Source organism: Drosophila pseudoobscura, chromosome X (genome assembly GCF_009870125.1).
Source record: "Drosophila pseudoobscura strain MV-25-SWS-2005 chromosome X, UCI_Dpse_MV25, whole genome shotgun sequence".
NCBI lineage: Eukaryota > Metazoa > Arthropoda > Insecta > Diptera > Drosophilidae > Drosophila > Drosophila pseudoobscura.
The window spans coordinates 64008874-64036101 of record NC_046683.1 but is presented as its reverse complement, the minus strand read 5'-3'; the positions used below and the strand labels follow the sequence as shown (position 1 = coordinate 64036101).

At 46.3% G+C, this 27228-nt stretch overlaps 1 protein-coding gene and 1 long non-coding RNA gene across 4 annotated transcripts; one reads left to right on the top strand and one right to left on the bottom strand.

Annotated features, from left to right (window-relative positions):
* The first annotated feature begins 912 nt into the window (after positions 1-912).
* dikar (CECR2 histone acetyl-lysine reader dikar) lies at positions 913-15132 on the top strand. Of its 3 annotated transcripts, XM_033383057.1 has the most exons (11): positions 913-1082; positions 2335-2478; positions 2552-2640; positions 2704-3347; positions 3420-3620; positions 4168-5460; positions 6116-6754; positions 6813-6937; positions 7002-11591; positions 11655-11701; positions 12053-15132. In XM_033383057.1, the coding sequence occupies exons 2-11, from the start codon at positions 2451-2453 to the stop codon at positions 14174-14176; spliced, it is 9780 nt and encodes a 3259-aa protein (XP_033238948.1). In that variant the 5' UTR covers positions 913-1082; positions 2335-2450; the 3' UTR covers positions 14177-15132. The 3 variants fall into 3 exon arrangements, with proteins under 3 accessions (XP_033238948.1, XP_033238947.1, XP_033238949.1); XM_033383056.1 differs by having other exon boundaries at positions 11655-15132; XM_033383058.1 differs by having other exon boundaries at positions 914-1082; positions 6617-6754; positions 11655-15132.
* Positions 15133-15869: 737 nt separating this feature from the next.
* Positions 15870-27221, bottom strand: LOC26532100 (uncharacterized). The gene is made up of 3 exons (XR_004470023.1): positions 26732-27221; positions 26331-26489; positions 15870-16429 (listed from the first exon to the last, which is right to left on the bottom strand). It is a non-coding gene; the product is annotated as an uncharacterized lncRNA (long non-coding RNA).
* Positions 27222-27228: the final 7 nt, after the last annotated feature.

Here is a 27228-nt window from a genome sequence, read left to right as displayed (position 1 = left end):
ACCGCATACGCATCCGCATCTGCACCCACACCGCCCTTGCCCAAACCAGTTTCGCGGCGGCGGCATGCCATGTAGCCTAGAATCATCATGTAGTTTGTGGGGGGAGGGGAATATACATGACGGATACATGGTGAGACTCCCCGAGGCAGGGCGGTGGATCTGATTAAATGAGTGATAAATGTGGCCTAAAGCCGATCCTCGGCAATCGGTGGAGTTTTATCTACACTCCAACATCCATTGCTCATTCTTGTTGCTGGAGTTTTTTTGATTAATGTGTAATTGAGGGCCCTTCACCGCGCCCCGCGATACTTACCATGTAGCTACTCTAGAATACATGGCAGGCTACATGGCACGCATACACACACAAACGCATGCCGACACGAACGTGCATCCACACACATACAGGCATATAGATGATACATGATGCCATGTAGCTGAACAGGCTGAAAAGTAAGGTTATATTCACAGCTGGTTGCGATGGAGGAGGAATGGCAAGAGGGTGAAATTTGGGGTGAAGAGGAAGCGAAGAAGTGAGTGAGGGCGAACGGAATGGCAAACGAAAAGGAAATTGGAGATAAGCGTATCGATGTATCGATTAGAGATGATTGTATGGAATGGCGCGGACTGGATATTAATTATTTAAATTGTAAAAAACTAAAAAAAAAACAACACTTTCAACAAAATGTTGCTAAAATTACCCAAATGCATATATAATAATCGTGTATATTTCAGCTGGAATATCTTGATTTTGTCAATTGTCTTGTCAATTTAATGGTAATTCAAAATAATGTTATGTTTATAAAGGTTAAGCATGAGCAATAATACATTTTACTATATATATTGTAAAAATCATATTTATTTGTTTGATTTATTCCGTTCATAAACGCGTCGGCCATCTCTATGCAAACGATATATGACATGCTATCGATCGGCATTCGATAAGTTTACAACTCTACGCCGCGTTTGCTGCTTCGTAGTGTCCACGAAAATTGTAGCAGCGAAGGAAAGCGCAAAAGAGGAAAATAGAAAATATTTGCGCCGCCTTTGGCCTACTGCAAATCGAATCAACGGGATTGAAAAATGTTAGCAAAACTACTTTACTCTTCTAGTGCGTGTGTGTGTGCGATGTGTGTGCAGGTGCAGCTGTTGTTTGGCAAATAATTAATAATTTAATGCAGATGGAGCACCTCTCTTAGCCTGTGTGTGCCTGCGAGTGTGTGTGTTTGAAAAAAGAAATTGGTGGAATTCAGCAGAGGGAACAGAGTGAGAGAGAGAGGAGCGCCTGCGATTGGGCGTCTCTAAAGTTAAATGACATTTTCGCACGTAACCTGCAGCGTTTGTGAAAAATATATATACATGTATTAATAAAAATAAATACACACTGGCCAGCATGCAAAACGCAGAAAAAGGCGCACCAGGCGCCGTCGTCGTCAGCCCCCGCGCGCATGCTCCGGAAAACGAATCGAAGCTAGGAAATCCCTGCTCGTGGCAAAACCTCCGAGGGCTTCGTGAAATTAACGGGGTTTAAAAACTGCGTGCAGCCATGTAAATTACATATTAATTAAAATAAAAAGAGTGCAGGCGGCAGGAGGAACAGCAGGCGGAATAGTGACGATAGGAAGAGAGACGGCATACAAACGTGAAAAAGTGAGCGGCGCGGCTATTCGAGTGAAGCACATTCGCCATCCTACTCTGGCCTACGCAATCGTCGCTTGTTGGCTGTCTGTTTTGATTTTCTCTTCTTGAAAATAAGCGCGCGAAAGGGGTGCTCGTGTACTTTCTTTTGACCTACCACCCGCCCGCTCTCCCATATTTCGCGAGTGTGTGCGTGTAGGCGCGTGTGTGTGGGTGTATCGCAATGCATGATAAGTGATAAAGCCAGATGTTTGTGCATATATCTTGTAACTGTAACAGCCGCAGCAGCAGCAGCAGCAGGCGCCGCAGCAAACAACGGCGCACGCACACACATGTTGCACACATTTATGTATATGTATACCCTGTGCAGAGATAGTATGATGTGTTTGTAAAGATGTTTGTAACATCATTGAACCAGAAGAAAATAAATATCTTTGACGCTATATAGTAAATATTGCATACCTATTCTTGATTAGTATTCAAAGTCTAGTGGATATATCTAATACAAAAATCGATGACAATAAACTATTGCTTCCATAACAGACGCGGCTCGGCAAGGGTATCAACTCTTCGGCACCCGAAGTTGTGTTTCCCTTTTCGTTGCTTTTGCTCCTTTGTTGCAACCTGAAACTAATTTTTTAACGCATCGATACGTTTGCTTTTTTTCGTTTTATCCATTCCCGGTAAATAAATCCATAGCCTGCCCGAATCGAGTAACCAAAGAGCTTCATACCGGAGGCCCTCGAGGGATTTATTTTAGTTATTTAAACATCTCCTGCAGCGAAGCAACGTTTCTAATAAGCAAGCATATATAAATGGTTTCTACTTTCATCGGCCTATTGGGTGAGTCCTACAGATGATGCATGCCCACATATATGGATTGGAACACACTTCGATATCTCTTATTCTTCTGTAGACATTCAATCATGGTGGGAGATACCGTGTATTTCGCATTTCTGTTCATTGTTTAGTTCCGCCTTCGAATTACCCGATATAGACATCGAGGTAAGTGCTTGGATACACCCATCTTGGCCTTTAAACGAGTTTTAAACGTACCTATGTATATAGGACCTCGAATCGGCGCTGCTCTCCGATGGTACCAGCGATGAGGATCAGGTCGCCCTAGTGCCCGAACTGATTGTGCGCCTCCTCAAGGGCTGCGATGCGCTCCAATCGGTAGCCAAGGAGATCACACACAGCAACTATCAAATGTTCTTGCGCCGCCTGTTGCGCCAACAGTGTCGTCTGCATCAAACAGAGAATCCCTTCGACACGGACATTGACTTTCAATCGCTGCCACCGCGCAAGCGCCTCCACATTCTGCACGATCTGTGCCACTTTCGCCTGGAATCGGCCGATGTGCAGGTCATACTCAGCAATCTAGAGGCGGACAGCCTGCGCGTAGAGCCACTCGGCCACGACGCCAAAAATTCCGGATATTGGTATTTCTACGGCACCCGTCTATACCGCGAGGACAAGGCCGTTGGTGGGGCCGCTGCAGCAGCCGCAGCATCTGCTGGCGGTGCAGGCAACAACTGCAATACCGTGTGGCAGGTCATCTGCTTCACCGAGGAGGACTGGCAGAACTTGGCGGCCAAATTCAAGACCTCTAAGAATGCCAAAGAGCGTGATCTCTTCCAAATACTCAACAAGAACTTTCTGCCCAAGTTGCCGCAGCTATTCCGCGAGCGTGAACGTCTAAGGAGGAGAAAGTGAGTGCCAAATTCCATCCAAAATCCTAAAGCAATTGATGCTAAATCTTGTATTTTTTATTTTTTATCCAGACTCCTGCAAGTGCGAAACTCAAGTCGCATTCGCAGCATCGCTGAACTGAAGGCGCGCCAGGAGGAGGAGCGTCAGGAGCGGGAGCGCGAAAACGAGAGGGAACGCCAGCGAAACGAGCGCGAGCAGCTCTACAGAGAGCGCCAGAACGCACACTGGGTGGCGCCGCCGTCCCAGAACCAGAACCAGCGCACACGCAGACGGTTAGAACGCCCAGTATTATAAAGAAAACAGAACAGAAGAACCTGGAGGACACGCACCAGAAACAGAAAACATGCAATACATTACTCTCTCATCCTTGATTTCGTTAATTCGTTAATTGATCGTTGAGTTGCCTTTAATTTTCATTTTGTTAAGAAAATTATACGTTTTGCAATCAGAATTCATTCAAAATCCATCTACATCAACGCGCTAGCCATCGGAAGACGACCCCGCAGCGGATGCCCAGAGCAAGGATCAGCACTTAATTTGATTTTTGCCCATCATTTAGTTTTGTGTATGGGATAATTAATTGGAATTCCATTTCAAAATACACTCTGTAAGCATGCTTTTTGATCTAATTATGATTTAAGTTAAGTTTCAGACCCATTTTCAAACAGCCATTGCGCCATAGCACCATAATCCATAATCCATAATCATAAGAGCAAAAGCTAATCACAGAATATTTGAGAGCCAAACTCTTTCCAAACAGCTAATAAATTGTGTTGTTTTCCCTCTTTTTTTTTTGTCTTTCCCCCCTGCCACATTTAGATCTCAATCAACATCAACGGCCAGCGGTATTTCCACATACGCAAGCTCCTTCCGACGTACCACAACCACTAATTCGAGCGAATTTCTGTGTCACAGGGAAACCTTTTGCCTATCGCCAGAAAGTGAAGAAGACACCGACACCGAGGAGGACGAAGACGACAGCAAGACCAACGACGCGGAACAGTCTTCGTCGCCGACAGAGCAGCAAGACCAAGAGAACCAATTAATAGCTGCATCAGCAGCTACACGAGTAGCACCAGACACAGATTTTCGTACGCCTCAAACACCGCCGCCATCAGAATCGCAAACGCCAGCGGAATCAAAGAGCAAGAGCCATCATCATCACCACCATCACCATCATCATCACCACAAAAAGAAAAAGTCGGGGAAGAAGCAGAAGAAACGCTCGCGAGAGCACCGTCACCATCGGAGGCGTCACAAGCATGCCTCAGAGGGAGAGGCAGACCAAGAAGACGACAACAACAACCAGCAGCTGCAGCTGCAGCAGCAGCAACAGCAACAGCAGAGCGAGAACAGCAGCAGCAGCAATAGTGTGTCGCATAAGCGACGCCGTCGTCAGCAGCAAAACCAGCAACAGCAGCAACAACAGCAGCTGGAACAGCGTACAGACGCTTCAGAAGAGCGACCGCATGCCCCATCTCTGAGTCCCGAGGACAAGGAGAACTTTTGTCGGCAGCTCCAGCTTTTGGATTCGAATTCGGCGGCCATTGCAGTGGCCACAAACATTGCAGACCTGAGCATACCCTCGCCAGTGGCACATGAGAGCGACGCGGAGCAGCAGGAGGCGCAACAGCAGCAGCAGCAGCAGCAACCAGCAGAGTCCCCAGCTCGACCACGACAGTCGACGGCCGCCGCAAAGCGCGCGCAACGGCAAATGGCGCCGGCGGCGAATGTAAAGCTGCCAGGCCGGCAAACCAACAATTCGCTCAGTTCGCTGACGGGCAACATTTTCATACCAGGCAGCGGTGGCACACAACAGCAGCAGCAGCAGCAGCAGCAGCAATCGCAGCCGCCCCAACATCAGCAATCGCAGCAGCCACAACATCAGCAATCACAGAGCAGCAGCAGCAACAGCAACAGCAGTGGGTCCGGGGCCTCGGGATCTGCCAGCACAGTGCGCTCGAAGAAGCAAAAGGCCGTGCTGAATAGCTCGACGGACAAAGAGGCGACGACGGGCAACAAGAGCAAGAAGTCAATACCATCATCGGCCTCATCATCGTCCAGCAAGGCGGAGCGGCACAGCGGTGCCTTCTCAGACAAGAGTGGCGATGAGTAAGTGATGAGCCCCAGGCAGGGGAGTGGAGTGAAGTGGAGTCCCCACCATACGCCCCACACACAAATATCCTACTAATTTTAGAGCCTAAGCATATCATTTAATCCAAGCTTAATGCAGTTACTAAATGCTAGAAATGGGGATTATGTAGAGGGTCTCTGGCCCCCTCCATAGTACTGCTATTATTATATTTGTTTAATTTTGGTTATGGATTGTGCAATTCTTAAGTATTTAGTAATTATTTAGTTATTTAGTTCCATTGGCAGCACATTCGAATACGCTCACACGTGAATGGTAATATAACATCCTACGTTCACGTGTGACTGGCAATCCATTCACTGCTCATTCACGTGCTGTATCCATTCGCTTATGGGAATGTTCGGCTAATGGAACAGTGGCTCTAAAACCATTTGCATGTTGTATTATTTGTTTTTTTTTTTTTTCATCATATAATAAAATACTCACCCATCAAATTGTATATAATGTGATCTCAATTGATTAACATATATTTATCATTCGTTTGTTGTAAACTTTTGTACCTACCTCAACCACTGAACCACCACCACCACCAACAACAACAACAACAACATTCCGACTGTTCATCACAAAACCAACAACCAACAAACAACAACAAAAAATGTACGATAAATGTAGCCATGTAAATAGTAGCAAACGTAGCACCACCACCAAAACCACCATCACAGCCACCACCAACAACAACAGCAACAGCAACAACAATAATAATAATAGCAGCAGCCTTAACAACAACAACAATCATAAGCAGCAGCACCACCACAATCATAATGGAAAGAATAACCACTCAATGGCGGCTGGAGGAGGAGTAGGCCTAGGAGTAGCAGTAGGAGTAGGCGTAGGAGGAGCATCGTATGGATCCCATAATAACCACCACCAGAATAACAACCACACAAACACAACCTCCTCTGTTATATCCCACTACCAGTATCCGTACCATCATAATACAACCACTAATCATAGTAATAAACATAAATCCAAGACGCACCATCACAACCACAACCACCACAACCACTCCCTAACAACACATCCTCCATTCTCAATCACAAACCACACCACCACAACAAAATCAAACAACAATTCAACAACGTACAACTCCTCCAATCATGCGAATATTCTTAGCTTCACCGAAACGGAGGAAGTGCTACAAATCGGAATGCATAAGGTGCTTGTCTATGTCAAGAATCACCGGGATGCGTGGCCATTTATGGATCCCGTGGAGGAGGACATAGCCCCGCGATACTACTCGATTATTAGGAGGTGAATAAACATTCGATATATATATACTTTTGGGCCCCCATTAATGCCTTTTTTGCAGACCTATGGATCTCTTGAAAATGGAGGATAAACTGGACAGCGGAGAGTATCACAAATTTGGTGAATTTCGTAATGATTTTCGCCTGATTGTCAACAATTGTCGGCTGTACAATGGGCACAATAATGGTAGAGATCCCGTCCCTCCATAATATATACATATTTCATTGCTAATTGTGATACTCCTTTTTAGAATACACGGAAATGGTGAACAATCTGCAGGATGCCTTTGAGAAGGCCACCAAAAAGTACTTTGATAATCTCTCGGACGACGAGGACGATGATCCGAATTTGAGCTATCCAGCTGCCGATTCCAAAATGAATGTCTTCCGCGAAAAGTACTTTAGCAAGAAGGCCAAGGAGGAGGAGGGCAGGGATGCGGCTGGGAATGCTTCACGTGTGGATACCAGCGCCGAGGAGGAGGAGCCGCCGAGTGCGATCGAAGAACCATTGGCGGAGGCATCAGCGACGGCAGCGGCCACTGCACAGAGGCCGCAAAAGCGCAAGCGCAAGGAGAAGGATAAGCGGCGCAAAAAGAAGACCAAAACCAAGGCGGATCGCAGCGGAGGAGCACATCCGGACGAGATGGACACGGACGAAGAGGAGTTTGAGCCCGAAAGAGAACCAACGCCGCCACCATCGCCGCACCCACCAGCACCACCTCCAGCCACCACCAAAAAGAGCAAAGCTGGCAAAATAATCAAAGAAAAGGAGAAGGAGATGAACAAAGAAAAGGAAAAAGAAAAGGAGAAAGAGAAAGAAAAGGAAAAAGAGAAGGAGAAAGATACTCCGGCTGCCGTCAAACGCGGTCGAAAGGGCAAAAGCGAAAAGGCCACAGCGAAGGCGAGCTGCGGCAAAACACAGCAAAAGACCAAAAAGGGAGGTAAGAAGTCTGCGCCCGAAACGGAGTCGGACCTAAGCGATTCTCGCGAGGACGAAAACTCCAGCGATGACGGGCAGTTGGCTTTGGCCAAGGCCAAGTCCCTGATCAAGCCCTCCGCCCGCACGATAGCGGCCCAAAAGAAGAAGTCCGTGCCGGCCGAATCGAAGGTCAAGACACCGACGCCTGTGAAGCGTCAGGTGAAGGGTAAGAAGGGCGGCAGAAAGGCGGCCAAGGCGGAAGAGGAGACGACGGAGTTGGAGGACAGCGATCATTCGGATGTAGATGCTAAGAAGCAACTCCTGCCACCCACTGCAGCCGCAGCTCTCGCAGAGTCCGCCGCAGAGCTGGAGGAGGATGAAGATGATGACGACGACGACGATGACGCCGATGAGGATGAGGATGGATCACGATCGCGTAGTATGTCACCCTTCAAGGTTGATCTTCACAAGAAATACTCGAAAAGTGCACTTAACGATGATCTCTCCGAGCTGCTGACGACGGTGAAAAAGGTACCCACCGCAGAGACAACAAAACTCAGTGCGAAGCACGAGGACGAGAACGAGGAGGAGGAGGAGGACCAGGAGCAGGAGCAAGACCAGGACCAGGGGAAAGCCCGACACGGATCCCTAAGCAGCAGTCGTTCCAGCTCCACAGAACGTCGTCCCTCGCCAGTGGCTACGAAGAGAGGGAAGAAGGCAGCGGGAGAGAGCTCCTCTCCAACCAAAAAGGAGAAGGAAAAGGAGAAAAAGATCAAGGAGAAGGACAAAGACAAGGACAAGGAAAAGGATAAAGATAAAGGACGAAGTGGGAAACACAAGAAGGCAAGCAAAGAAGAGGCGGCTGCTGCTGCTGCCGCCGCTGCAGATCAGGCGGAACTGGAGATGCTCCTCCCTTTTATGGACAAGTACGATGTGATCAAGTACCGACGCAGTCGCGCGGCTCAAAGTGGCTCCTCCGCCTCCAATTCGATTGCTCCCTCCGAGGACTCCAAATCGGCCAGCACCAAGGGGAGTCGCGAGAGCAAGAAGTCCGCCTCCAAGCGAGACAAGTCACCAGAGCCGCCAGTGGAGCACAAACGTGGAAGAAAAAGCAAAGAACAGAAGCGTTCGAAGGACGCCGATAAGCTGGAGAAAACCGAGAAAACAGAGAAACCCTCGTCGAAGCCTGCCAAGGTCGAGGCGGAGAAGCATCAGGAAAAGTCAAAGAAAGCGGAGATACCAAAAACCACAGTGGAGAAACCCCCCAAAGAGAAGTCCCCAGCTCCTGCAAAAGCCTCCACAGCTGCTGTGAAGTCTTCAAGCTCCAAAGCGTCGTCTTCAAAGGCGCCGCCTCCAAAGGCTGCAGCTTCAAAAGCATCCCCTCCCAAAGTAACAGCCACGACGACCAAACCTGAGACAACAAAGGAACCTCTTGTCTCCAGCACTGCTACCGCTTCCGTTTCTGCTGTTGCTTCTGCTTCTGCCACTGCTGCTGCTCCGAGTTCCAAAGTGAAGGAAACGACAGCCAAAGCAGCGGCCAAGAAGCGTGCGGCCAAGGAAATGCCGCCACCGCCAAAGCCTGCAGAGAAATCAGGAGAGAAAGGAGCCAACAAGAAGGGTGCCAGCAAGAAGGGGGCCCAGAAGGGCGCCGGACCGACGACAAACAGCACCACGAACCTCGAAGCCCTCGATGTGGAGACAGAACAGACCCTTAAGGACATCAATCGATGGCTGGAGCACACGCCGCGCTTCACCGAGTTCAGTTCCGCCAGCAATTCCCCCAACTCGCGATACAATCTCCTCGACGACTTTGACTCCGCTCTGGGTTCCAGCAAACTGGAAGCAGCGGACTTTCGGCGGCCGGTGGCCCTAGCTGCTCCGAAAGTGGAACTGGTGCCCACCAAATTGTCGGAGGCGTTGAACGAACTGGTGGCCGATGGTCCGCCCAAGGAGGGACCCAAATCCGAATCCGAATCGGCAGCCCCCACGGCCAGCAGCGTGAGCAGCAGCTGTGGGACACCCCCGCATTCGATGCACTCGAGCAACTCCATTGGCAGCACCTCAGCGACGGCTGCCTCCAGTTCCAATTGCTCGAACACCTCTATGCCCACGCCCATGCCGGTGGCAGTGACGCCCACACCGACGACTGCCACTCCACCACCAGTACTGCCCGTTCCGAAGCCCAAGGAGCCTTCGACCACGCAACTGCTGTTGAACCCGCCACCGCCGCCACACGTGAAGCAGCAGCTGGCCAAGGAGGCCAAGAGGAAGAGCCTGAAGGAGAAGCAGGCGGCCTCGGCACAGGCGCAGCAGGTTAAGGCCAAGGCGAATGTGATGCGGACGATTGAGCGCCTGCAGCCGGGCAAGGCGAAGGGTAATCTCATCCAGAATGTGGCTGCAGGGAAGACAGAGGAGAGCGCAGACACTACACTCAACCAGGTGGCCACCAAAAACAAGGAACTGAAGAATGCCCTCATCACAGAGACCAGCGATGGGGCACCGAAGCTGAGTCTGGGCACTGTAATCAAAACTCAAGATTTTGCGCTGGGCAAGACGTTCGATGAGCTGGCGGGGGCGGGGACGGGGCCGGGAACGGGGACGGGGACTGTCAAGAAGCCAACGGATGAGGATGACAGCAGCCCCACCGAGGAGAGCAAATCGGATGAGTCGTCGGTGAGCCCAAAGACCACCAGCAAGGATCTGGCGCCCAAGCCCTTTGAGGCTCGCCTGGAGCTGAGCAAACATGGGAAGGGATCCTCAGAGGCGGCAGAAGCGGCTGGGCAGAAGGAGAAGCCGAATCTGGATGCCTGGCTAAAGGCCTTCGGCGGTCCAAAGGTCAGCAAAAAGTCCGACGAAGAAGAGAAGCAGCAGACGCTAGGATTGGTTGGAGATCTGCCTGGGGAATCCAGCAAAGTGGCGCCACCAGAACACTCGCCCGCGGGGGATAACTTCTCGCTGCCCACGGTGATGCGTCAGCGGAAGCCCAGTACCGGGAGCACCAACTCCGAGAGGAGTTCCTTTAGCCAGGATCCCGACTCGCCGCGGATAGCCATCGATGAGCGCTACGGAGCGTATGCTGCGGGATCCTACACTTCGCCGATCGGCGCCTCCCCGATCGGGGCCTCTCCGATTATGGTGTCTCCAAAGCCCAACGATGACATGGGCAAGCCGGCGTCGCCTTATCCCCTGAATGGAGCGATCAAGGTCGGCTTCTACCAGGACACCACCACCAAGAGCAGTCCCGACAAGAGCTGCAGTCCGCGGGAGATGAACTCCCCATATCCGCAGTACTCGCAGCACATCTACTCATCCGCCTCGTCACCGAATGTGTCGACTCCGGATCTGAGCGGGACATCGCCGTATGGCGGGGGGAACAGCTATAATCCCTCTGGATCGGAGGCCTCCAAGACCCCGGCGTACTCGTCCACCTCTCCGCTGCCGATCTATGACCAGTACAAGCAGCCGCGCTCCCAGGAATCGGACTACAATTCGTCAATGAGTCCGAGTACCCCCAATCCCCACTCGCCCTACCAGCAGCCCCAGAGTTCGCCCTACACGACGCCCCAGCAGACGCACCCATCGCCGTATCACGGCCAATCGCCGTACCACCACCAGCAGCACTCACCATATCATCCGCAGGCGGGACAACAGCAGCAGGGGGGCTCCCAATCCTCGCACAGTCCGGCGGCGCACCAGCAGGCGCACAGTCCGATGCAAGGCAGCGTGGGATCGCCCGCCTCCTCGGCAGCCACTCAACCGCCAACGCCGCTGGCACAATCCCCAGCAGAGCAGCAGCATTCGCCGTATCAGCAGCCCGTGCTATCGCCCTACCAGCAGCAGCAACAGCAACAGGTGGTGCAACCTCCTGTGATTGGTGCCGCACCTGCGGTACAGCCAACGACAAGTGCAGTGGCACCAACAGGTGAGTGTTTGAAAGGAGTTCTTTACGGGAAAGTGGATTAATATTTTACTTTTCTTCCTTCAGCTCTGGGAAACAATGCGTATGGCTCCACCCTCGATGGCTACCAGCAGCAGCAGCAACGATCGCTGTATAATCCAGCAACATTGATCAACCCCCTGCCCACTGCAGCGGCAGCTGTGTCCGCGGCGGCTTCCATAACGAAACCGAATAATGAATGGAGTTTGAATCGGAGTCTGTTGCCTCCGAGTATTACAAACAACGTGAATCAGCAGGCAACGCAACAGCAACCACAATTGCAGGGAGCGGCACAGCATCAGCAGCAACAATTGCAGACGACCGCGCAACAGCAAGTCCTGGGGCACCAACATCAAATGAAACCCAAGTATCCAACCTACGCGCAATATCAATCCACCAATGCGGCAGCCAGTGCTGCAGCAGCTGCCGATGCAGTAGACACGCAACAGCAGCAGCAGCAGCAGCAACAACAGCAGAAGATTGTGCCCCCAACTTATGGCAGTGACATGGCAACATTTATGCAACAAATTCAGCAGCCGCCAAAGACGGAGACGCTGATCAATCCGCTAAAGAGACCCGGGGAGGAGATGGGAATGGATTTCAGTGGAAATGCAACAAATAAAATGCCGAAAATAGATGACGCTGCGTCACAGCAGCAACAACCATCGCCGGCACAGATGCAACAGCAACAACAGACGCCGCCACAGATGCAGCAGCAGACTCCAGCACAAATGCAACAGCCGTCGCCAGCACAGATGCAGCAGCAACAGCAGACTCCGCCACAGATGCAGCAGCAGCAAACGCCGCCACAGATGCAACAGCAGGTCCAGAACCCCACGCAATCTCTCCTGGCCAAGCAGCAGCAAATGTTCAATAGTTTCCTGGGCACCATGACGTTTGGCAAACCATTGGGCAACATTGCGCCGGACAAGGCCTTTGAGATGTACAATCGAGCGGCAGCCATGGGATTCCCCAAGGATTTTGGCAAGGACAACAGTTGCCAGCTGCAGCAGCAGCAGCAACAAGCAACGCAACAGGCGAGCGGGAACAAGCCGCAGTCGAATCAGCAACAAACGCAGCAGCCACATTTGACGCAGCTGCAAACGCCGCATAGTCAAAGCTACCAGCAACAACAGCAGCAGCAGCAGGCTCAAAAGTTGCCACTGCAACAGCAGCAGCAGCAGCACAACTACCAGCAGCAGCAGCAGCAATCCCAATTGAATCACAATTACCCGTCACAGCACCAGCAGCAGGCGACTGCGGATAAACCACCAGTCACGCAGGCCGCTGGGGCAGCCGTCAGCGATGCGAGCAATATGATGCACCTCCCCTCGACCGCGCACCAGCATCATCTTAGCCAGACGCACCATTTGGCGGCGTACAACAAGCCCACGCCGCCGCCACCGCAGACCTACAACAATCCCCTGATGCACAGCCTCCCAGAGTCGATGCTGGGCTATCCTGGAAACTACTTTGACAAGGCGAGGCCGCCGGCGGCTCACATGTTCAGTGCCTCGAGTGCGGCGGCCACAGCGTACGGTAATCCCGCACAGCAGTTGCCAGGCAACTATGTGCCCGGCAGCAACAATCCCGCGCAGCAGCAGCAACAGCAGCATCAGGCTCCTGTCGCAGCGGCACCCGCGGAGGTCAAGGCACCGGCAAAGCGTGGCAGGAAGAAGAAGGCAGCCACCATTGCTGCGGAGGCAGCGGCTGCGGCAGCCAAACAGCAGCAGCAGCAACAGGTGCAACAGCAACAAGTGCAGCAGCAGCAACAGGCGGCTGCCGCGCAGCAGCAAGCGCAACAACAGGCGGCGCAGCAACACCAGCAGACAATGGCGCAATACAACATGCCACAGGCGACAGCAGCAGTCGCCTCGTCGGCAACCAACAGCCAGCTGCAAGCGCACGCGCAGGTGCTGCACCAGGGATTCCAGCTCTATGCAGGACTCAAATCAGGAGGCGTTTCCTCGCCGGCAGCCAGCGCAGCGGCCACTCCCACAGCCGGAGGAGCGAATGGAAGCAATCAAACGGCGGCAGATGCTGCGGCTATTTCCCTCAAGACTTCCACAGGCGGCATGGTGCCGGGCAGTGCCTTCAACTTTGCGCCCACACCGGGAGCCCTCGGCCTCTACGGCGACCAGTCGGCGGCTGCGGCTGCCAGCAGCTACTTGGATCAATTCCGAGATGCCCCCAATCCCTACTACATGCCACCGGCACCAGCGCACAGCGGAGCGGGAGCGAATGCGGCAGGGAATGGTGCGGATAAGACGCAGAATCCACTGAACACGGCTGCCGGCTCGTATCCCTTCCTGGCGGCCGCACATCCATCCACACGAGCGGCAGCCGCAGCATATCCCTTCGCGGATCCAAATTCTCAGCTGTATCAACAGTATCTGCGGCGAGATGACTTCCACACGCGGATGATCTTCAACCAGAGTCTGCTCGGGGGACCAGCGGCGGCGGCAGCGGCTGCCGGCTATGGCCAACCGCCTCCACCGCCGTCCGCCTATCGATCCGCGACGCTGGGCATGCCCAAGCCGTATGACATAAACAGGCAGTCATGGTTTTAGCAGTACGCCAGTGCCGCCAACGTGGATCTCCAAGGGGACGACATAACGGGGGCGGCAACTGGATCAGCAACAGCGGCAGCAACGGCCACAGGAGCTGCCACATCAGCGGCAGCAGGAGCCACACAGCTATGAGATTGCGATGAGATTCGACAGCATAGTAGAACGGTTTCAAACAGGCAGAGATTTCATTGTGTGGTGCGAAAGAAGTCTGGGGCGTGATTGTTTCTAAATGATATTGTTTGATATTTAAGACTCGAATTCCACTGCCCAAACTGATCCCCACTCCCTAGACCCCATCCTTTGTGCAATTTTTCCTTTAGTTTTGACTGCAGTTGCGCCCTGGACCGAATCGAACCGAATCCTTGGCGAACCACGCCCCCCAATTAGCCAGTTAGTTGGTCTTTTAGTTAGTATTTAGTACTCGTCCTAAGCCTTTTCTTTATGACAATTAACTCGTACTAGGCTTAGCTCTAATTAGGCCTCTAATTTTATTTAATTGAACTTAATTTGTTTTAACTGCTTAACAAAAAAACAAACAAGCAAAGAAGAACCAAGCGGAGGAGGAGGATAGAAATTCAAAGAATACCCCGACTATAATTAGTTTTTAGTTTATTTCCACAGAATTTACGATTAAACGTGTAAATTATGAATATTATTATTGATTACGTACTGTACTACTATTACAATGACTATTATCGAAGCAGAAGAAGGATGATCGTGCAGCGGGCAATTTGTTGAAATATTTATTAATCGTAAAACTAAGCAAAAACTAAAAAGAGAACCGCAAAAGCAGCAGCCGCAGCCGCAGCCGCAGGCACACAACAGAACTATCTACCGTAAAGGACACATAATTTTAGTTTGTAGAAAGCCAAGCAAAAAATGTATAAACTTTTGTTAAATATGCTAAGTAAGCCGTACACCCTAAAGCCCCCACAAATAAACCAATTCAAAACAGAGCTCCGCTCCTCCCATCTCAAATCTTGTGCAACATTCCGCCACAAAAAAGGAAAACCCTCAGCACTTATCCACCACAACCACCCAAAACAAAAGCAACATCCAATACTCTCGACCATTTTTGCTGTACATAAAAACAGGTAAAAACTCTACTCGTTTTTACCACATCTCAAAATTGTAGCTTTAAACGGTGTAAAAACAAACATTGATTGATTCGAAATTAGATGAAAATTTAATGGGAAATTAATGAAATATTGAAAAGTGTCTTAGTCGCTATTAAAAATTATTACGAAAACCGAGAGGAAATTCACAAGAAAAGTGAGAGAACATGAAACCGAGAGAGCCCTTAATTATATAAATATAAAATATATATAGAACCCCCCTCCCTGTAATCGATTAAGTTGTTAAAGCTTTCGTTTTTCAAAGTTAAATTTTAAATTTTCATTATGGATAAAAACAAATAGTTTATAAAAGAACAACAAATCGAAGATTATAGGAGAAGTGAAGAAGAAGAAGGAGAAGCAAAAGCGGTACCTAGAGCATAAAAGAGCAGAAACAAACATATTTAAAGAACCACATGCTAAACAAATATTATATTAATAATGAATAAATATATACATACATTATATATATATATATATATATTATATATTATATGCCGTACGTGATGCATTGTGTGGCACAGTAAAATGCGAGTACATAAATTTATATGTATAAACAAAAAATACACACAGCAAACACACAACAACAAAAAATAAATTACAATAAAGAATTCTATTGCATATTGTACGATGAAAAGGCGAAGAAACTTTTTAGAGACAAGTGAAGGCACGGCACGCGTTCATTTGCATACAATTGTCGGGGAGTTCGGAGTCCGGCGATTGCCCTTCACCAGCTCTCTCTCTCTGGTAATTTTTTTTTTTTTAATTCCCAGACACAGATTGCAGACAGACAACCGCTGCCAGCTGTGCTGCAAGTGTATCCCCAAGTATTTATTATACGATATACATCTATCATCTGGTCAGGTCTTCTAGAACGAAGCACGATCTTGAAAACGAAACATGTGGCTAATGCTTGGTGCCATTTGCTAGAGGTCAGTCTCCGAGTGCTTTCGAATCGCTGAAAGTAATTGATCAGCCTTAATTATCATCTGCTACTAAAGTACTTGCCTTGGCTTTCGCTTGATATTCACTTGGAGATATTTAAAGAATCTCTGGCATGGAGTGGACTTGGTGAAGGCAAAAATACCTTGCTGACAGAAAGATACCTTGATGACGTGTCCCAGAGCATGTTCCAGGGCTAAGGAAAAACACCCCAATTAATTGTATTGAACATGGTGCTAATTAAATATAAAAATTATAAAACCAAAAACGCTGTGCGTGACTAACGCTCGCCTGAGGACTGGTTCTGTTCAGAACCTCTTCTTCGGGTAAGATTGGGGTTTCCAGCAATTAATGGAGCCACTGTTACATTGGGTTTTCAACACCTATGCGATCGTGTTAGTAGCAATCTATATTAAAGATAGTCTTTGAGTCATGGCTCCAAGTGATTAATGACCTGACATATGGCTGGCTGGCTGGTGGTACGCGAGTGAACGAAATTTCCATCCGGTTCTGACTGCCAGCGATTGAGGGTTTTTATTTATAACAATTATTGTGCATGTTAATTGGTTTATTCACCAGCAGCAAGATCAAATCGAAGGAAGGAGCTTTAAAAAATAAAATGTATGGAAATTAAAGCAAACACAGCGCCCACCAAAAAAAACCGGCACAAACATTTAAATTTAAATTTTAAATACGCATAATAAATTCTTTAAAAAAATTTGAATTTAAAATCCGCTAATTAAATGCCGGCAGTTGCGTAACGATTGTTATATTTTGAGAAATTCTTTCAATGTTATTGACATGCAATCGAATTTGATTGGGAATTTCGGTATTACTTGTATTCTAATTGCTTATAGGCGTGGCATTTAGCCTATCATTTTCTATACCCGTACTCTACGGAGCAACTAGTCACGCAGCGATTTTCACCTGCTGTTCAGTGGCATGTGGCAGTGGCAGTGGCAGTGGCAGCATTCTAAAATAGCCTCCGGCTGTAGATTTATGTGTGGCAGTATTGCATAATTTACGAGCTCATTGCAAAAAAAGGCTAAATACAAATAAAACAACAACGAATAATAGTAATACATAATAATCATAACCAAAAAAAAAAAAAAAAAAAAAACGAACAAAATTAAAACAATATTGTGCGTCGTCGTTACGTTGCTGACCAAAAAGGTCATACAATTTATGCAGTTTAACTCGTAATTGTTGCTATGGCGTTAAGCCACTTCTATATTCCATGCCACTACGAGTACTCGTGTATATACTATATACGTAGTATAAGTTCTCCGAGCTCTACAGTTTTTGCCACAAATATTGGTGCACACCACTACCAACGCCAGCACCACTCCAATGGGTGGGAATATTACTTTTAATTGGGTATATCAGCTGGCTGCAGGTGCTTGCTTGAATGGAAATTTCAATGATTATAATGCGATGGTTGGCTATAAAAATCTTGTATCGATAAATCCGCTTCACCGAATGATTCTTTAGCTGGCAAAATCAATAACTAGAAATCTAACTAGAAATAAATTCAGGAAACATAGGCTGGTCGTTTCAGCAGGATATTTAATAGTAATTCCACACTTTTCAACGTGCCCAATATTAAATTCGAAACCTCGCATCACCAATGGATATGCTGGAAAATATTAAAGAATTGAGTAAGGACTATTGTAGAACATGAAATGTGGACTTTTCTTTCTTTTTGTAAGCAGAAATCATCAACAAAATAATATATATATGTATTTGTATGCTTGGAGGCATTTTGGTTAATGTTTCTTAGAGGAACAATTTCTCCTAGAGCAGCTATAAAAATTTGAAGTAATTATTTTTGATGGTTTCATATTTATCTAAATTTAATAGACTTTAATTCCCCAGGGAATAACAATAAACTCCCCCGTAATAAGGCGATTATAAGGCAATCAATTTTTCGCCTCTTCAGGAGTGCATTGTGCAATCGCCATGCCGTATGGGGTTCTTATGGGTGGCAATGTGTGTAATTATTGTATTACATTGGTGTAATGGGCACGCTAAAATTGACTTTTATTGATTTCGTGTGTAGTTAGCGGCGGTTGTAAATCAAGGAGAATGTGCAAATAACATGCAATCATACATACATCAGATTAGTCAGCCAGTCAGGCAGTCAGCATTTGCTTATCCCAGACAGAGAGCATACATATACAGCCTTTTACTTTCTAAATTTAAATTATAAGCCTTGCACCGGCTGACTGCCTCTGCCACTGCCACTGGCGCTGACGCTGCCACTGCCTCGTGAATCCGCCTCGCGGTGCAGTTGAGACAATTTACAAGAACTTCTTTAGTCAGCAACTTGACTTAGACTTCCGTTTGTGAATCAGAAAAGAAAGAAGTTATCCGGCCAATTAATGCAAACAAATCAAATTAAATCGAGCTTAAAAATAGCGCTCCCTTGGACCTGCCGCTGCGTTCATTGAACCTTTGTGTGTGTGTGGGTTTTTTTCTCTTTCTTTTTTAATGAATTTTGCGGCCTTAGTTGTCAATATACACACAATATTATATGTTGGGTTTTGTGGTTGGGTTGCCATTAAGACAATGGCTTTTATGGCGGGTGCGGTTTGAACTTGGCCTTTGATTGAGCGATTATACAATATAGTAGATCTGATCCGATCTGTAGTGTATCGTAGATCTGTGCATGGCGCCCTGTCATCTGCAAACTCTATTAGATAATCCCCTCTTAAGAGCAAGATATTTGATTAATGGATCATTAGAAGAGGATTATGTATCAGCTCAGTTTTTTGTTGTGCTGTAAATTTACATTGTCGTAAACGTCGCATATTATTTTCATATTTAAGAGCAAAGCGCCTCTCGTTTCCGACAGATTCAAAAGACTTAAGCAACGAACTCCACTTCCTGCACAAACGCCTCAAAAGTTCAATGGAATTTTTCGTCGCGCACGCGCGTTGCAAAAGTAAAGTGAAAAATTTAAATTTAGAATGCAATGGCATTTGATGAAATATTGCATTACATAAATGAGAGCTCAACCCCCCACACGAAAGCACACACACAAGATCTCGATTCACATGACACTCGCCTCTAATTAGCCGCCGCCACTTTTCACCCTCGTTAAGCATTGAAAGTATCTTAACTCAAACGCTAAACATCATTCAGCCTGTGGGCCAGCCCGCCAGCCAGCCAGCCAGCTGGCCTAATGAAATTGTTACTAGTTTTTATGGCCAGCTGCTGCTGATCGACTGAATCGCAATTTATGTTAATGCTAAACACTAGAACTAACACGCAGCCAGATATTAGAACCCACAGCCTCTGGGCCTCTGACAAAAACACACACAAACCATAAACAGACCTTAGAAAGTACTCGACCTTCGTTCGGGGTCTAAGCCTAGCAATTGCCTTTGAATTAACACACAGTTTTGGGGACAATTCCCATAAGCACATCCATGAACGGTAGCTTATCAATGGTCTTCAAAAAACTGGACGTTAAGTGGAGCATATTAGCGCTTTATGCTAAATAGTCTGTGGAAACTGGTTTGCGCGAGAGAAACCCAAAGAAAAAATTTGTCAATTCATTCGCTCGACGCCCAAAAAAACTATTGTGAAAATATATAGAACGTTTCCTAGGAAATAGACCTGCACAGAATTATGCAAATCACACAGAGACGCCGAGCCATTGGTGATGTGTATCATCTCTTGTGGTTAAACCACCGCAGCATTTCCTATTTGCTGATTGACAATTCAAAAAGAACACATCGAGAATGCTGATGAAGGAAAAATCCCCATGGAATTTAGAAAACTGTACATGTTTCTCTGCAGAAAGTAGTCCTATGGATTAACAGAGAGATTGGGGGAATGAATAACAAGCAATGGGAATGTTCCATAGTCCCAAGTGTCAGTTAGAACACATTTGGAATGTTGGTCAAAGAAGAATCACCGAGTAACTTGGAAAAATACCTCCCAAGGTTTTTCTGCAGAAAATAGTTTCATCGATCCAGAACTATTTTGGGAGGCATATTTGAAGAATATTAAGCTACAGAAACATTTCGTAAATGAATCTTTAGATATTACCGTCTTTATTGCCTTAAAAAACAATTTCCTGTACCTGTATTCCCTTGAATACCATACCTTTGGCGCAATTAACCAACTTATCTCGGGATACATCCATCTCAAAACTCTTTTAAAAATGATTCCCCTTTCATTCCCATTGTATTGTACTTTTAAGATACTTCTCCATAACTCGTGAATAAGGAAATTCCCCAAAGACAAGCCCAAGCGCCAGAGCAATCTGTGACATCTACACATCTCATTTCAACCGCAGCATTTCCGATTCTGAAAATAACACAAAAAACAACACACTAAGAATGCTGATCAAACGAAAAATCCCCATGTAAGTGGGAAAAATAATCGCGTTTTTGTTACCTTTTAATTTTTTTTTGAAAGTATCTCTCAGCTGACACTCCGACCATGACTCAGTTAGCGATTGATCGTAGGCAGCAGCCACAACTCTCACACAGTCTTGACGCACATGTGCGTTGGGGAAGACCCAACTAACTTGATTTTGTGGCACAAACAGACGTTAATCTGCGAGGTGACTCCTTTGGCTTTAATTGCATGCCACGCCACAGTGGCACTACCAGCAATTTGCAGCATTTGTGCGGGACGGGACTTTACCTCTTTAATGAGAATTTTGTGTGATTTACATTTTGGCTGAAAGTTCGCTTCGATTTCACCACTGATCAAAAACAGAGACAGGCACTTGAAAAATGAAAAGCATGAGTGGAAGGCCTTCCGCTCTGTGTTTTTGTGACCCACCCACCACCAGCTGTACGGCTGTGGACCTGTGAACGTGTGTGACCTGTCAATGACAGATGTCTATTGATTTTCCCACAAAAACCCTCTGGCTATTGGCTAATCGGGTCAAGTGCTTCCAGAGGAGAGAAAAACATTATGAAGTGACTAAAAGGGTCCGTCATTCGCACCATTTAATAGGCTTATTAAATAATATATGTATATCTCTGAATCTTTAGCAGACAATCCAGTGCATTCTTCGACTTTGGGCTTAATTTTAACTTTCTTTGTAAAGTTAGTTGGCCCCTCCGGGTGCAAGGTGCAATAAACTGGTTTCCCTTGCTTTGTTGGCGTTTAACGACAATGTGATAATAATGATAATATACTCATACTCCTCGTACTCGGGCATATTTCTGGGCAGATATATATTTATGATTATTTTTGGGGGCTCGTTCGGGGCCCCACAACCGTTGCTGTTGGCTGTTTGCTGTTGGCTGTTGCTGGTGATTAAGCTGGTGTTTATTTTGGGGCCCCAGAGAGCCAGCGAGCGAACACGCCTCGGAAATGTTTTGGAACACATTCACAAATAAGTAAGGCAAAGTCGTTAACTCAACAATAAGCTAAATATAAAATTGTGATTGGCCTGCCGGAACGGACAAGAGAGTCCTGTGCAGAGGCTACCGAAAACCCCCCACCGAAACGGGGAACTTCCATGCCATCCATGCCATCGTCATCATCATCAGGAGATTGAGATTCTAAGCAGCACTTGCACGATCCATTTAAGTTAATTTGTAGTCGAGAAGCTATCTAATTATAGCTAATTATTTTCGATAATTATTTGGTTAAAACCCCCATATGACAACGCTTTTCTGTGGAATAGTTATAGTTCACACAAATTCCCAGATCGATAAACATCCATTTAATGAGCAATCTCTCGGTCTTTTGGCCCCGAAACCACGTCAACAGGCTGTGGTCCTTGCCTGGCCAACAAAATCCCCCTCTAGAAATGTTGACGCTGGTCTTTTTTGGTAGTTTTTTTTGTTTTGTTTTTATGTTTTGTTTGTCGCACGTGACGCAAAATCAAGAGAAAAAGAAAAACAAACAAAATGTGTGATAAAAAACCATAAACAGAAAACAAAACAAAATGCGAACGAGACGCGAGGCGCGAGGCGCACCGCGCGGCTATTTTGCATATTCAAATGAACAATTTTTATTGCTAAATGCGAGAGATACGAGATGTACGGAGAGATACAGATACAGATACAGATACAGTTGCAGATACCAGCCCAGCTATAGCCGGCGTCATCTTTGGCCCCCAGGTGAATCAGCCATAAACGAGTTCGATATGACTTAGAAAGCGCCATCCGCCGGTGAGGGGGCAGCGACGGGGGCGGTAGAGACGACGCGTCGTCCAGTCTCTAAGTGGCACGTGATTGATACATCAGCGTGTTGTGTGGTTTGGAGTGGAGTGGAGTCCCCCGCGATCGCACTCTGACAGCTCATCCACATGGACACTCCGCTCCGGTTGTGGCTCCGATTGTGGCTCCGATTGTGGCTCCGATTGGGGCATTTGGGAAAGCAAAACCTCAATATTATACAATAATTAGCAACAAAAACGATTGCCATTTGTAATTAATGCACATAATTGCCCGTAGATTGGTGTAGTAGCAGTAGAATGGAAAAAAAATTAAAAATTGAGAATTTTTGAAATGGATTCGTAATTGTATTATTAATTGCACTTAATTGAATTATGAATAATATTTAATTTGATTCATAGGAAGTGGAGTCCCTGCAACAGATTCACTATATTCTCGGAAGTTTTTGCAAGGGCACACGACGAGGGCTGGGAAATCATTGGAGCTGCAGTTGCTGTTGCAGCTGGAGCTGGTCCGAGGCAAGGCTGCAAGATTATGGGAAATGCGAGAAGGGAAAAAAGTAAACGTAGTCCGGGAAGGTTGGGAAAATTTCTGGTCTGGGGGCAGGAGAATCTGGGGTAAATCTATTCATGTGTTCTCTCTCTAGGAATTAGGTAAAATCTTCATCTTTCATTCCACATATAAATCAAAATAGACAGTCTCCATCTTTTCTCAAAAATATTCCTGCAAATCCGCTTGTATTTCTATGTTTCTTTTCATAAAAACTATTTCTCAATCTGCCCTCGAGAGCATATAATATTCACATTATTTCTTTCCTTCTACCTATCCAAATCCCAATTTACTTCACTTTTTTGTATCTTCAACATCTCTTAGACATCTCTTTCTACAATTCTGGCTATATCCATCCACACATCAGCCCATCTATGTATCTATACTTTTATCTAACTTTTCATGATATTTCTCTACGACTGACAGCTCTCCGGCTTTCTCAATTCTCAGACGAATCCAATGGCCAACAGGAACTGCTTTCGCCGATCCGTTTTTGGCATTTCATGCTGACAATTATGATCGATGGAATGGATACAAAAACAAATAAAACTGTGCTACGACTACATATGTCTCCCCCCTCAACAAAATGGACTACGTGACTGAATCAAACCTAAATATTATCTCTTTTTATTAGAACAAAGCCCTCTATCTGTTTGCGTGTGGCACAGTAAAAACCCAATAAAGTCCGCCAAAGGTTTTGGCCGCCTGTGAAATTTTAATTATAGAATCTAATTTGTTTGAACGCTCTTTTATCTATTATCGTTTTGTGTGTGTGTGTGTTTTTTTATTTGATGATTGATCATTAGGTCTAAGAAAAAACCGAAAAAAAGTTATCCGTCTTATGTAACAAAAGTAAAAATTGCAAAAGCTAAAAAGCATCGACCTTCAATCTCGAGCCAAATTCAAACTCAACTCAAATTCTCAAAGGAGCCATTTCGAAAATGTATTGTTCAAACAATTAAACATTGGATATACTACAAACAAAAAAGGGGCAGAGATAGATACTCGGATAGGTCGGGCGGGGGGCCGAGATCGGAGATCGGAGATCGCTTATATATGTAGTTTGATTCACTTATTATGGTTTGATCATGAGACTTCAATACAACAAACAAACTGCTTGACCAAACAACTCCAGGTATAGACGGGGGAATCTCGCCTAGAAACGGTGGCTAGTCAACCGTTAAAGGTTCACGGTCAAGGACAAGGAAATCCCAGTGAATGGTCGGGTATCTGTATCTGTACCTGCCTACGTGTCTAGAATGCCATGAATCACGATTCTCCAACTCCAACTTCAACTTCAACTCCAACTCCAACTTTTATGACTTCTGGAACCTTGGGCGTGTGTGTACTCTCGGATCTGTTTGCATGCACAATTAAATTTAAATATTTAATAAAAAAATACCAAATAAGAGACTTTAACAGCAACAATTATAGAGGCTGTGCCTCAATTATGCACCAGGCAGGCAGGCCAGGCCCAGGCCGAGGCGCAGGCACACAAAGAACAATCGCAGAAAACTACTAAAGTCGGAAGAAAAGCTCGCCCAAGGCGTGGAGGCATTCGAACGTGTGAGAGATTAAGATACTCGTGTATTTGTATATTTTTATTTTGCATGTTTTAGCAAAAACCTTAAGCTCAAACTAAACTCTTGATTGGCTTCCTAAAAAGAGTGCATGAAAATCGGAAGTAAATGTTCAGCTTAAATGTGAATGGAATGGGGGCAATGCCAATGTGGGAACCTAAACCTGAACATTAGCCAATGAGTAATGCGGGAAATGGGTAATAGCATGGATTGACCGCCCCTTTAGACTTTAAAGGGGCAAATGCAGGGGCAGGGAGGCTTAAAGCTGCTTCATCCAGGCCAATCCATTTCTGTAGCCATCTTTCGAGAGAAAGCAGCCCTGAAATTTGCATTAATTGGCAACCAAGAGTGGCAATATTAAAATGGATGCGTTTTCACTTGTAATTGATCAATTATATTTCATATTTAAAATAGATATTTTTTTATATATTTAAATTCAGCATATTATATTATTTTTTAAGTGTTTTATATTTAAACTAAATATGCGTCGACTTCATTTATATTTAAATATAGGAAAGTTGTATTTATGACAGTTTAACATTTTTCTGGCACTCCACAGAAGCTTTTAATGGTAATTCCCATATCTTTTCGACTTTGTACATACATTATCCATATTTTGTTCTGCTTTAATAAATGGATAATTTTCCTGCTTATACAACATCCATTACACTGAATCATGGCATCCAATCATGTGTACAATTCAATTTGTATAATGAATCTATCAGCGCGATGATTATGTTTTTTATGCCTTTTCCTCTCAGCTGGATAATCTATTATATTTAATAACTTAATGCCGCCGCTGCGTGATGGTCGGCTGATGTGTGTGTGTGTTGGCTCATTATCGGCTCGTTAGCACAATCATTTGCTTCGATCTACTAATTTGATCGGTTTGCATTAACATTAGACATTAGTTGGAGTTAGTTAGTTAGTCGCAGCTCTCGATGCACCTCGATGCAGGCTGCAAGGATGACCAGATTGTTGCAAGTACAAGTGCACGTATTCGCATGTACATATGTAGATCAATGGCAAACCGAGTTTGGTTAAGCCGCTGCCACTGCCACTGAAAATGTCATTCAGTCCCCGTCTCCGTCTCCGAGCCAAGACCAATTTGAGAAGCGGTCGGCCAGCCTTGCCAGCGGGAGCAGCGTTATCAGCCAGCTTACAGGAATATGTAATTGTACTCATTCCGCACCTCTGACTAGTGTTTTCTGTTTTTCGATCTGTCAGCTGCAAATATGCCTGCCTGCCGACCTGCCATATGCAAATTCCATTCGCCAGATGTTTTGACACGGATCGGCACTCACTTATTCTATCACATTATATAGATCGATCTAGTTATAGAATTGTTATGGCATCCAGAGGTTAGTTTAATGTGCTACACTTACACACACTTACGCATGCAAATTAGCTGCTAAATGTTGTGCTTTTAAAAAATTAATTGAAATGGCATGCGAGTGAGCCGCCTACTCAGCCGCACAAACATTGAGGCCCACTTCCTGTTTACTTCTACCATAACTTTGTTTTTCTGTTGACTTTCACTCTGTTCTGTCCCTAAATGATCCGCGTTTGTATCCGCCCCAGATGTGGTCGAAAACTTGCCTAGAACCCGTTGACTCATTCAGGATCTGGTGACATTTTCATTAGAAAGTGTTGAGTGTACTCATGGGGCATATACCTTAGACATTTCCTTAGTTTCTTGTAGCAGGATCTAGTCATAATTTCATTGAGAACTCTCGGCTTGTTTCTCTGTGCTGTGTCCGCCCCAGATGTGCTCGAAAACTTGTCTAGAACTGATCATATTTTCATCGTGACTTACCTTAGACTTTTCCTTGGTTTCTTGTAGGAGGATCTAGTGATCAGCGGCTTGTTTCTTTCTTCTGTGTGCTGTGTTCCTAAATGATTTGTGATTGTATCCGCCCCCGGAATGTGGTCTAGAACATGATCGATCCGCATTTGTATCCGCTCCAGATGTGATCTAGAAATCGTTGAGTCATTGAGGATTTTTCATTGAGAACTATTGACTGTACCCATTCGGCATTTAATCAAGTTTTTAAAGATTTTATTTTGGTCTATTTTGGTATTTCTTAGGGTAAATTCTGTATCAAGGACAGGATTTTCATTAATTTCTTGTTGTATTTGAAAAACTCATGAGTTAATCGGCAAACCCTTTGCTCCCTTTCGTAGGGGTGTTTCTAAACTCTCGGTCGAAAACTGTACCTCTACAGCATTGTGCTTTTGTTATCCTTGCTTTGTTTTGGTTCAGATTCTTTTGGTATTTCCCCCCTCGCAACCATTCAGAAGATTTTGCTTTCGTTTCTTCTGGTATTCCAATTCGTTTAGGCTTTTCTAATGACGCCTGAGACAATTCCAAATGTTTTGGTTATTTCAACGGGTGGACTGACGCGCGCACGCGCTAATGGTTTAACCCCGCTCCAGCAGCAGCAGCAGCAGCAGCAGTTAAGGCACCAACACCACTACACGTTCTAGCCTGTTGCCGCACTTGAACTTGGTCGAGTCAGGCCCCGCGATTCTCGACCCACTGCCAAATGCTCGAACCTGGTGAGAGGAAACCCCACGGCACGACAGCAGCAGAGGTAGCAGCAGCAGCAGCAGCAGCGGCAACCACAAGAGCAATAAACCAGATACAGCTGTGGCTGTGACTGTGACTGTGGGGTTGGCTGTCTCTCGGGGCAAATACGTCACAGCATGCGAAA